This window comes from Rhinolophus hipposideros, assembly GCF_964194185.1.
Source record: "Rhinolophus hipposideros genome assembly, chromosome: 14".
Taxonomy (NCBI): Eukaryota; Metazoa; Chordata; class Mammalia; order Chiroptera; family Rhinolophidae; genus Rhinolophus; species Rhinolophus hipposideros.
Genome location: NC_138060.1, coordinates 15,820,982 through 15,833,297, shown reverse-complemented (window position 1 = coordinate 15,833,297; position 12,316 = coordinate 15,820,982). Strand labels below are relative to the sequence as shown.

At 49.2% G+C, this 12,316-nt stretch overlaps 1 protein-coding gene across 7 annotated transcripts in view; it reads left to right on the top strand.

Moving 5' to 3' along the window:
• The first annotated feature begins 597 nt into the window (after positions 1-597).
• FLNB (filamin B) overlaps positions 598-12,316 on the top strand; it is a 124,654-nt gene continuing 112,935 nt past the window's right edge. For 4 of the 7 annotated variants that reach the window (XR_013994901.1, XM_081072938.1, XM_081072936.1 and 1 more), the window contains exon 1: positions 656-1,100. Coding sequence is in view for 5 of the 7 variants with exons in the window: in XM_081072938.1 (XP_080929064.1) it covers positions 809-1,100 (292 nt within the window). In the remaining 2 variants the exon portion in view is untranslated. Of the gene's footprint in view, positions 1,101-12,316 lie in introns of all 7 variants that reach the window. The other 3 variants (XM_081072937.1, XM_081072940.1, XM_081072939.1) reach the window with 3 other exon arrangements.

Genomic DNA, 12,316 nt, shown 5'->3' with positions numbered 1-12,316 from the left:
TATAACTACAACTCAGCTGTTTGTGACAATTGATTTTTACTTTTCTCTCCCATTAGTATATGAACTTCTCAAGGTTAAGGAATAAGTTTTCTTATTTATCATTGGTTCACAGGCTCAAGGAGGGCCTGGCACACAGCAGACACTAATTAAATGTGATGGATGATAATATATATATAATAATTCATATGAGTTAAATTCATATGAATAGTAAAATGTCTGTTTCCTTCACGGTGCTCTCCAGTGCCTAATACAGTGTCTGGCACACAGCAGGAGCTCAAAAAAACCAAAAACCAAAACATCCTACAGGTGGACGAAGTACCCTCTCTGCAGGCCCCTTTCCCACGACCCACGCTGCCGTCCATGCCCATTCTCTCCAGTTCCCTACTTTTGCACGTCCCTTCACTCCAGGACCCGGGTGACCTTTTCCTTAAGTAGCCGGATGTCTCCCTCCTAGCTTGCTTTACCCGAGGCGGTGAGCAGAGAGCGCTGATTCCCGGGACGCCTTGAAGGCAGTCGGAAGCAGTGGCCTCTTTGGGCTGCAGGGGGCGACCGCGGCCCGGGAACTCCCTCCGGAGGGTTGGGACGGGGCGGGGCTTCGGGGGCGGGTCGGCTCAGTGCGCAGGCGCGGGGCCAGACGCCTCGCGCGGTCAGGGACAGGCGGCCACAGAACAACCGCGGTCGCGGCTCCTGTAGCAGCGAGTTCGAGTCCCACTCCCCCTCCGCTCTGGTTGTCCCTGCCTCGGCCCTCGGGCCTCCCCGCGCCAGTCTCCGGCAGCTCGCTGCGCATTGCGCACTCCCCGCCGCCAGGATGCCGGTAACCGAGAAGGACCTGGCGGAGGACGCGCCGTGGAAGAAGATACAGCAGAACACGTTCACGCGTTGGTGCAACGAGCACCTCAAGTGCGTGAACAAACGCATCGGGAACCTGCAGACCGACCTTAGCGATGGGCTGCGGCTCATCGCTCTGCTCGAGGTGCTCAGCCAGAAGCGCATGTACCGCAAGTACCACCAGCGGCCCACCTTCCGCCAGATGCAGCTCGAGAACGTGTCGGTGGCGCTCGAGTTCCTGGACCGTGAGAGCATCAAGCTCGTGTCCATCGGTGAGCGCCCGGGCCCCGCCAGGCGCGGGCGGGGGACCATCCCGGGGCCGAGCGTGCGCCCCTGGCTGGGGAAGGCTGGGGCTGCCTGCTGCGCGCCCCTTCTCGGCCAGCCGGGCGCTGGGTGGGAGCGCCGAGGCCTGGGACGTGGTCCCCGGGGGTGAGGCGGGCACGTAGGAGAACCAGATCCCCTCCCAGGTGCCAGCCCCCGGGCTGCGACCTCGTGGGATGGCTCCCGACCGTGTGCCCGGCAGCGCGTCTCTGGAGCGATGGGGGTGGAGGGCGTGAGTTGGGGCCGCACGGGGAGGAGTGGGTCTGTGGCATTTCTTTGCACCTGGGGTGCCCCTGCGGGAGCTGGAGAATCTCCGGTCCGCTGTCCTCGCGGGTGGGGCCCTAGTCCGGGGCTCCCGGGAGCGCTCGACTCGCGGCGCCCAGGCTGGTGCGCTCGGCGGCCGCCTAATGGGCGTTGGCTCAGGCCGGAGGAGGGGACTCGGGAGGGGACCATTCTCTGAGCCTGGGGCCTCCCCGCCCAGGTGGATACCAGGACCTGGTACCCTCCCCCGCGTCTCCGGAATGGGTGTGGGCCTGGAGGGGGGAAGGGGAGCCGCGGGGGTGTGTCCTCGCTCCCTGGGCTCCCAGCTCTGTTCTGGCCCGGAGCCGCAGGAGGAGCCCGCTCGCACCGCTGGAGTTAGCATTTAGAGGTGATGGTGGTAATGGAACTGCTGCCTTGTAGGAGCCCAAACTAGTGGGCACTGTGTGCCAACAACCTTCTAGGTATCTCAATCTTTACACACCCCGGGAGTTGGGATTTTGTTAGACCCACTTAACAGACACGGGTTCCAGAAGTTTGAATGACCGGCCCAAAGTCATGGAAGTAGAGAGGGTCCAGCTGAGAATTGAAGGAAGTGGGTGACAATTAAAGGAGACTTTGCCTTCCTCTCTCCGGCTTCCCCACACCAGGGTCTTCCTGAGAGGAGGGAGGGAGTTGGTGTTGGGTTCCTCTCCCTCTGCGCTGGGGAGGAAGAATGAGGGTGAGGTCCTCACTATGCCCCCGGCTAGTGGTGGCCTTCCAGGAGGGTCACAGACACGGCTGCTGAAGGTGTGCGCTGTCACACAGAGCATGTATGTGTGCAGAGAGAGTCACACAGCGTGGGTGTGCCTACATTGTGTGTGGGTTCTGCCAGGTGAAACACTTGCCAGAGAGGAGCTGGCTCGGGCTTGGGTCTGGGGTCTCTGCTGGAGGAAACCAGACCTTATAGAGTGACCCCAGGGCAGGAAGACAGGGCGGTGGGTGTGGCTGCTGGGACTTTTCTCCAGCAGAAAAGGGGTTCCCTCTAGGCTGAGTCTCCTGGCCTCTCCCACGCCTTTCCCCACACCTGTCCTAGCAGGTAGGGCTGCTTCCTGGGCCCAAGTAGCTGCCTCCGCCCAGCCAGCCTCCCCATGCAGGGTGGCTTCTCTGCAAAGGGAAGCTGTGCAGCATGCTGTCTTCTTCCTTTGGGAGCCCTTCCCCTATAACTGGGGAAGGAGAACCTCCGAATTCTGGAATTCTTTCCTTTTCAGAAACCAGCTTCCTTTTGAGGAATCTCAAGGCCTTGCTGGGCTCAACTTGGATCCCTTCTTCTTTGTTTTAAAAATGTGTATTTATTTAATTAAGTGAACAAAGAAACTTAAAGTAAACCAGGAGTATCCAAACATGACATGAAATATCTTTAAAAAACAAAACAAAACAAACAAAAAAACCCCAAACCACAGCACCAGAAAATCCTGGACTGCCTAATTTACCAACTGTTTACAGAGGCTGCAGCTGCTTCCAGCATGGCTTCCCATCAGTGCCCTAAACTTGGGGGTCTCATTCCAGACTTTGGCCCCTTACTGTTTTGTAACCCTCATGATTTTCATTCCTGAACCCACCCAGGCCAGAGTATTTTCTCTTATCCTGGCATTCCAAGGTTAACCTCCCCCTTCCCTGTGGGCTCTTGGCAGCTTCTTGCTGTGGACCTCTTCCCACCACAAGTTACATTGTTTTATTTTATTTTCTCCTTTTAAATTATTTCTTGGATTGTATTCCCCGAAGTGGCATTCCTGGGTCAAAGGGTGTGACCACAGTTATGATTCCTGTCATTGGCTGCCTAGTTGCTCTCCAGAAAGGTCTCCAGTGAACCGGTTTTCCAGCCCTTGGAGACCTGAGGGAGATGTGCCAAGTGCTAGGATTCCTGTGGGGGCGATGCCTGAGGCCTCTTCCCTCTGCTTCTGGGGCTGTTCTGGGTAATGGCTCTTCAGAAAAAAGTCACATCCAGCTGGGACTTCAGTTCAGGTAGTCACTGTTTATGCTGTGCTATGTTGTGCCCTTGATGATACTAGCTCCAATGTTGGGGCATGTTACATATGCTCTATTGATCACCCCGTTGGTCACCACCTTGAATCCTGGAGTGGTTTCCTTGTCTATGTAACCATCTGCTTTAACAAATCCCTGGGAGGCTTAAGCGCTTGCCCCAGTCCTGGCCAGATGCTTAGAAAATCGTGGTTGCTGTTATCACTGTGATTGTTGTTAGTATTATCTGTATTTAAAGACAGGGAAACAGGAGTGAAGTAGCTTTTGGAAGTCACCCAGCTAGTAAATGGTGACTAGAACCCAGGTCTGCCCAGCTGTTGGAATGGAGCCTTCACTCATCTGCCTGCCAGTGTCGGAAATGAGTAAAATACAGTTTCTCTCCCCTGAACACAGAGCTCCTGTCACACTGTTTTTAAGTCTGGGATGTTGGGATAATGGCTGGACACCCACTCTTTGAGCCTCTGACCTTGAACAAAGCAGGGATCTTAAGGAGGTAGGTGACAGGAATAAGCCCCTCAACTGTGATGAAGGTCCCCTGAGATCAGCGTCATGTTGGGAGGAGAGCAGAATCTCTTGCATTTCCCACCTTGTGTTGAGGTGAATCTGTTGAGGGAGTGGCTGCCCTGTCTTCACTGTTTTTTGTGGGGGAGCTTTTCTGCTACCCAAAGGATGGTGTTTTACTTTACAATCGGGGAAGGTATCTTTGAATGAATATAGGGATTTGTATGCTTTGGATAACTCAACGATCTACATGTAGGAATCATTTATAGAGTTGTGTTCAGGCACCCAGCTCTGAGATAAGGAAAGGTCAAAAGCCGCCGGAGGACTGACTTTTCTGCCTACGATTCACTGAAAGATAGCCCTGGCTGTTTATTCACATTTGTGATTCATTAAAAGATGGGCCCATCCTAAGCTCTATCCAAAAGTTAAAGATTTTCTTCAGTTTCTTGTTATATCCTGGGCAGTTCACAGTGAGGCCTCGGCATATTTAATTTTAGTTGCCTGCCAGAGCTGGCAGTTTTATTTACTTGTTTTTCCAAAAAACCTTCCTGACATTGGGCAGCCCAGCCAACTTGGAGAAAAAGGGGTCTCCCAGCCCAAGAATGACAATCAAGGCTGCCTAGAAGTTTGGGTGGTGTGTTTTGGTTTGATCTTTTAGAAAAAAGGAATTTTTTCTTTTTCAGAGGATGAGGTCTGACCCTAATGTTTACTTAACGTGCCTGTTGCAGGCCAGCGCCCCAGAGCAGGGGGGTGCTGTGTTCCCAAGACCTTGGGTCACTGGGCAGTTTCCAGGGTGGTGTGTCACCGTGCTACTCAGCCCCTTTGTCTTCCTTTTGTCCCACCCCCACCAAAATAATGTACAAATAATCCTAAATTCTACTCTTCCTGAACTACCTAGCAAATGCCAGTGTGTCTTTTAGGCAATGTAGTTCAGACCCAGAGCATGCTTGAAAAATAGCAAAGTAGCACGCTTTGTCAGAATGAACAAGTTCAGCGCCATCTGCAACAAAATAACACATTAGTGTCAGAGGTGGCTTTTGTGGGAGTTAGAGGATTCTTGGTTTAAATACCACTTGCCACTAAGTAGCTATTAAGATATTCCTGTGCTTTGGTTTCCTTATCACTAAAATGGGGACAGTAACTACCTCTGATAAAAATTAAACAAGTTAACATGTTTTTAAAGTGCTGGAACAATTTGGGGGCACATAGTAATTGCAATGTGGATGTTACATCAGGTGCTGGCCAATAATATTCTCAAAAGTTATGCTGGAGGGTTTCACACTGAAAGGACATTTAATATCTGTGCTGCAATGGGGAAATGAGCCTGGTCGGCTAATGTTAATTATGGACTGCCCAGAGGTGCCCCTCCTCGGAAGGGGATGACCCTTTTATGTTATGGCTGCCTCAGGGGCCCATTCACACCAGCTTTGTTTCCGAGAGCTGGACAGGAGCTCCAGGCGTCTGGTCATTCCAACCTCCCACCCCGTTCAGGAATCTCTGGGCCAAATCACTTCCAGATGGCAGTTGGGCCTCTGCGCAGCTCCTCCAGCAACGGCGGAGCCAGCATGCCAGTCAGCAGCCGCCTTCGTTCCTGGAGAGCCTGTGCTGACAGAGGGCTTTGATTTGGAGCCAAATTGTGTCTCCCGGGTACTCCCCCTCTCCCTGCCCGGGTCCTGGTTCTGTGCTGTGAGGCGGGTGTCACTGGTTAGCTGAGGATGGCTGCCTTGCTCGTCGGGCAACAGATGCTCAGGCTCAGCCTTTGGGCCCTGCCCGCAGTGGCTCCAGGGCCAGGATACCACGCCATCCTGCTTTCTCTGTAAATGGTCTCCAGGTCAGCACATACTGGTTGTACTAGACAGAACTGAAGGGTTCAGACACTAGCCTGACGCAGACTGCCAGGATTCTAATCCCCTCTCTGCCCCCTCACAGCTGTGCAACGTTGGTCCACTGTCTTAACCTTTCTGAGGCCTGTTTCCCCATCTGTAAAATGGGGAAGAATAATAGTTCCTATCTTAGAGTTCCTGAGAGCATTGTATTTGATTCGGTTAAGTTATAGCATAATGCTGACATTACCAATAAGATTATTGTGATTTTGAACCCAGGTGTAGGACTTTGTCTTGTCTTCTATCTACTATTCTCTGGCTGTCGTCAGGTGTATTAGCCGTCCCGTTCCCTTTAGCTTAGAACATCTGATCCTTTCTTTCTTCTTCATTCTTCATTCAACAAATATACGAAAGACCCACTGAGCGAGGCCCGGTGCTAGAGCCACTGGAATAATGTCATGTCCCTGATGTGCATCACACACTGCTCAGCATGGAGGAGACAGGCGTCATGAGGGAATGTCCTTCTCAAACCTCCAGAGACACACAGATCACCTGGGGACTTTGTTACCAAGGGCGGTCTGATTCAGTAGGTCGGGGTGAAAGCTGAGGTTCTACGCGTGGAACTTGCTCCTGCTTTACTTGCTGCTGTCTGTGGATGGATGGTGCTATGAGTAGTGAGGATGAAGAGCACCTCTCCTCAGGCTCGGGTGGGGGGTTAAATCTGGAGGGCTCCCTGGAGGAAGGGCTGGTTAAGCTGAATTCTAAGCCAAACTAGAATTAGGCAGGTGAACAATTAGCCAGGTGAGCACAAGAGGAGCAGAGTGCATCAGGTGGACGGAGGTCAGAGGGATGGTGGGGAGGTAAGCAGGGGCTGACTCGTAAGGGGGTAAGGGGCCTTTGGAGGCTGAAGGCGGCCATCAGAGCATCTTCCTTGAGCAAGCTTGGGGGGGGGGGTGGAGTGGGGAGGTGAACCCAGCTGCAATGGGTCATCTAATCAGGGGATGTCTCAGCTGTTGCTCCAGTCATTCCTGCAAGAAAAAATTTGTGAATGTGCCCCTTCCTCGTATATGTATGTATATTTGTAAGCTATATACCTATGCCACTGTCAGTATGTATAGTAAATGTTACTAAAGCTTAGTTTATTTTTAGATGACAAATCCAGATACAAGGTCTGTTTTTTTCCTGGGCTTTATTGGATTATCCTGTGTGCCCTTGGGGTGCAATGTACCCCATTTAGAGGCCCCTGAGGGCCTGTGTTTCTGTATTTCTTTTTTCTTCCCTCCACCCCCATCTTGCCATTCTGCATTTAGTTTCATCTTTAGTTATCCTCAGTTAAAAACGTGGGTCTATAATTAGAACCTCTCCTCCAACAGTAAGTTGAACCAAATAAATAAATCCAATGGAATGAGCCATTTCAATCTAAATGTATGCTATCTCCTGCTCTTCTGCTCATTAAAATTGCCTTTCTACTAGAAGCCATCTTACATTACAGTTGTAAATGTAGTTATTCGTTAAACATGCTCAGTAATCACCAGATTGGCTCAGTTTATTGTATAATAAACAACAGTACTTTCTTTTTCTGGGGCTTGGGAAGTAACCTTGTATTTTTACGGTGTTGCTTTTACGGTGTTGCTAGTTTGCTTTTCTTGGGAAATTGAGTGCATGTCTAGGGAGAGAACTTCTTGGAAAGATGATTAGAAAACCAAATGATTCTCTTTATGACTAAAAGTGATAAACAGTAGGTGAGAGTAGGTATGATATAAAGAAAGGATGGAACCATTGGGTATTGTAATCATGCCCACTGGTATTGTGATTTTTTTTTTTTTGCAAGAAAAATACCGAGCTGTATCTAAAGTTGCTTTTTTCTAAGAGCCTTACAGCAGTTACCTTAAGTATGTTCATTTGATAAGTTACAGGTAGATGGTTGCCATAACTCTTCTGCAAACTTTTCAGTTATAAAAATGATTTGATGAGATTTTCCTTACACCCATTGTCTAATTACAAAATTTACCAAAGAACACTTGTCTTGCCTGATCCCCTTTTGATCAGTCCCCGTGAGGTAGAATGTCCTTAGTCAGAATTTTTTGTACTGGAAGCAAAGAAGCAGATTGGTTTTTTTCACTTAGTCAAGACTGGCCGTGAGACTCAATTATTCTGATAGAGCGTTTGATTTCCTTCCCCCCATCACCCAAACCTGGCCCAGGTAGACAGCTTGGCAAGGAGAACACAGCCTTTCCTGCATATTCCTTCGCTGTTCCTGGTACCAAAGACACACACTGGTGATGCCATTTGTGTACCAGATTTTGAGGTGTGCACACCCACCCGCCAACACAATAGCCAGCATGTCCCATGCCTGCTGTCTGCTCAGCATTGTCCTGAGTGCCTTCTCTCTATTCTAATCCTCATTATGAACCCCGCAAAGTGAGTGGCTTTATATCTAGTTGTTTTTACAGGTGAGAACACTGAGGCTCAAGCCTGCCTCACTTCACACCTGCCTGCATCAAGCTGTAAAGTATTTTTTTTATGTCCAAGTTGGGTTCCCCACGTGTAAAATAGATACATTGTAGCGAGAGACTTCTACTGCTTTAGTGCTGTTCTTTTTATTTTGCTTGAAATGGTATTCATTTGAATTAGTGAAATTGAAATTTCCTTCTTCAAAACTAAACTTTTTTTCGCCTATTTGCTTTACCTTTTCCAGCACCTTAGAGGTTTAAAGCAGGCCTTCTCTCCAGTTCTGGAGACATCTCTCTAGTTCTTTTCCTGCAGTGCTTTCACTGCAGGTTTGGACAGTAGGGACCAGCTGAAGGCTGTTTTGGGGAGCCAGACAGGGCTTTCTTTTTGAGGCCTGGAAGTCAGAGGTGAAGAGGAGGTGCCCCTGGAGTTCCTCCTGGCTGTAGTACTGTGGGGTTTGCAGCACATACCACTTGGGGGGACGTGGAGGGGTTTGTTGATATCCAGCCATGCTGGGAGGCCCTTGGTGACAGCCGCCATTGGCACAGCTGTGCTCTATCAGAAATGACCTCACCCCACATCCTTGCCACCTGCTACCTTTTAACATTAACCGGTGGAGGCTGTGTTGGGTGGTGTTTGCTGGGGAGCAGAACCTGTCTTTCCTGGCTGGCCTTTGTCAGTCTGGCAGCCCTGGCACAAGCAGCCACCTGCTTCCAACCCAAACCAGCAGGCAGCTCCCTGCTCATCTTCAAGGAGCCTTGTGGGCAGGCAGGCCCCTTGCCGTATACCAGCGCTGAGCTGTGTGCTCCAGAGCTGAACTTGGGTCCCCAGGGTTTCTCCTGCAGCGGTCCTGAGAGAGAAAGCTGGTCTGGCTGGCCAGCCGAGACTCCACTCCACTCGCTGCTCAACTCCCCAGAATTTGCAGGGCTGGCTTGTTGAAAGGTCTGGGCGTTAACACAACACTCCTGTTCTCCCTTTCTGAAGGCCCTTTATGCTGGCATGAATTCCTTTTCTCATGGAGATCTGAAAGCTCTTTTGACTAAATGGGTCACCTTTCTGGGTATTTTCATAAGGCTGGTCAGCTTTTGCCACGCCAGACAACTTTTCTGGAATTTCCGTTCCGATATAAAGGCAACCAAAGAGGTTGGGAATTATTTGGAACACTGTGGAATTTTGGCTTTTGAGCTATAGGGAAATGGGTGGGGATGTGTGGCAGGGACTATGTAAATTTGCTGCAGCCCATAAATTCAGATTTCAAGATTAAAAAAGGCAAGCAGCAGTCCGCTTTCCTTCTGACAAACAGGAATGGTGTTATTTTCAGCCACATGCTGCTTGTGACCCAGGCAGAGACAGGCCTCCCAGGGAGGCTGAAGTATGAAAGGATTCTCCAGGGCTAAAATCAGATTGCTCCATCTCCTCTACTGACTGCCCCCAAGAAAACAGTGAAGTTCTTATCTGGTACTTAGCTGGTACTGCCCTGCTTGTGTGAATCACCCTGATTTCCCTGTGTCTCCCTGGAGTGATTTATCAGCTATTCCAGGGAAACAAGAATTATTTGGCATTCTGCAGCCTTGTTGGGAGCTTGACTGGGCCTGGTGTTTCTTGCTCAAGAGAACAGGGATTGTTTCCTTCTGGGGGAAAACAGGCCAGAAGCAGGGGGCCAGGCCCGGCTTCCCCAGGGGAACCTCAGGTGCTGAGGTTGGACTCAGACTCCAAGAGGCCTTCGTGACTTGGTGCTTCTGTTAATTGAACAGAGTTCTGGGTTCTCTTTATGAGATTCCTCATCAGAAGAGGCAGAGGCTGCTAGAACACAGATGTACTGCGGTGGGACAGGGGGCCCTCGGTGGGGCTTCCAGCCATCCACGGGGCAGACCAGAAAGAGTTCTGGGACGATGAGCCTGGCTGGGTCGTGCCTTGGAAGCACCTGGGCAGTGGCTTGTCACATTCCTTATCTCCACTAAAGGAGGCAACTGGCCGGCCCCTGGGGAGCCCTCTCCAGTCAGGGAGTCCTTTACAGGAAATGATCCAGGTTTCAGGTTACACTTCCTGCAGCCCTGGGTCTCTTACCATAATTGCCTCTCCCGTGCCTTTTTATTTTTTGCCTTGGGACATCCATGGGGAGTTACACCTGAGGTTGGAGGGCATGAGGCCCTCTCCTGGACACCCACAGCCTCCCCACCCCCACCCGATGCCATTCCATAGCTTCCTGAGCTGCCCTGGTCTCCTAACTTGCCTGTCTTGCTCTCCCACTGGGTCATGACTGCTCCGAGGACAGGTCCTGTAACTCTTGTTTACCTATGTGGCTCTGAGCTCGGCACTTAGTAGGACTATAACAAATAATTTATTAAATAAACAGCTTCTTGCATAGGTGGGTTGAATAATAAATTTGGTATAGTGATTTGTTTGTAATCTATTTGCTTTTAGAAAATGCAGAATAGTGATCCTTTGCAGCCTGTAGTGAGATGGGAGTGCAGTGTCATGATCCTCTGGGTCTGGGGTCCTAGTAAAACACCTCATTTTGGGGATGGCGATGTTGAACTTGGAGAACTCAGCACTTCATAGTCATTCTCCGAACATCTATGATTTGCTTCAGTTATTAGATAACAAGGCCTTTTCCAAGCTACCAACTGAGGTCCAGAAAATGAATAAAAAGGAAGCCACTGAGACTCGCTTTAATCATAGTAATAGATAGTTTCATTAATAATAGTGTATATTTATATTGAGCACCTCTTAGTACCAGGCATTGTGATAAATGCCTTCCAATAATAGCTAAACGAAACCTCATTGCAACCCTGAGATGTAGTTATTGTTGCAGTCTCCATTATACAGACAAGGAAACTGAGGCACACCCAAGTGCCGGAAGACTGACTCAAACCCTTGTCTGAGATTTTCGTCCCTAAAGGAAAGTCATCAGCTCTTCATGTCTTCGAAATTCACTTCTAACAAGTTTTTTTTTTGACATTAAAAAGTTGCATTTGTAGTTCTTTGTAAAAAAAAAAAAACACAAAAAATTGCAAGAACATGAAGAAATACAAATTAAAAACACATCACCTGTGAAGAATCTTAAGAAATCTCTTTCTACTTTGAGGGAGTTTTGCTTACAGCTGCCTTTCGATCTGATTGAGGAAGAGAAAGATGCATTTTCTCAGGAAAAAAGAGACTGTGGACTGGAATTGTTTTGTGAAATCGTTTCGGTCATACAGGTGGTTGTAGCAAGACTCATCCTTGAGTTATTGCTGAGCTGTGGCCAACATTAAAATTGGAGGTCTTAGTTGAAGCTCATTATGGTTTGCAAGTCTCCTTTGGTCTAGAAATGCGATTTGGTCAACCACAGAGTGGGAGTGTTCCAACCATTTTCTGTCTTTTAAAAATCTTCAGGGACCTACTTTTATTGGGACTGTCAGTGTCTCTTAATAGTTATTGTGTTTGGTAACTCTTGTGACCTGGTCTTATGGTTAGCACAGCATAGAAATTCATTTACCTTTTAGTTGCTCAGCTCCATTAGCAATTTAAATGTATATCAGATATGCCTTTAACATAATGTAGGTGGGAAGCTTGGTTCACTCTTGCCTGCCTGGGAACTTGTAGAAGTCTGACAATTATATGCAGCCTTCATGGGATTGGTTTTTTTTGGAGACATCATTTTCTTAGCAGACTTCAGGACACGAGATCTATGGAATCATCTTGTCTTGATCTTGTTTGAGGCAAAGGAGATGGAATGGAAACCACTTCTGGATACAGATTGAGCCACTTGAGTGTATGACTATGGGTCAGTTAGTCCCTGCTAACTGGGACTTGGGGCAAGTTGCTTGACCTCTCTGAGGTTCAGTGTCCCAGGCTATAATAGTACCCCACTCCTGGTATTGAAGATTAAATGATACAATCCCTATAAAGCATTGGGCCAGTCCTTGGCAGGTAGTAAGAGCTGGTTGTCGCCTTCCTTCTTTGCTGCCCCCTCTTCCTAATTCCTGGACCTAGGGTGACCCCGTCAGACTGGAGGAAGAAGTGACTTATCTTGGAAGGAGAAAGGTGGGTGGGAATACACCCAGAAATTGGTCAAAGATACATCATACCAAATGGGTTGTTTTTAGAAGAAGTGATCTGGGTTTTTG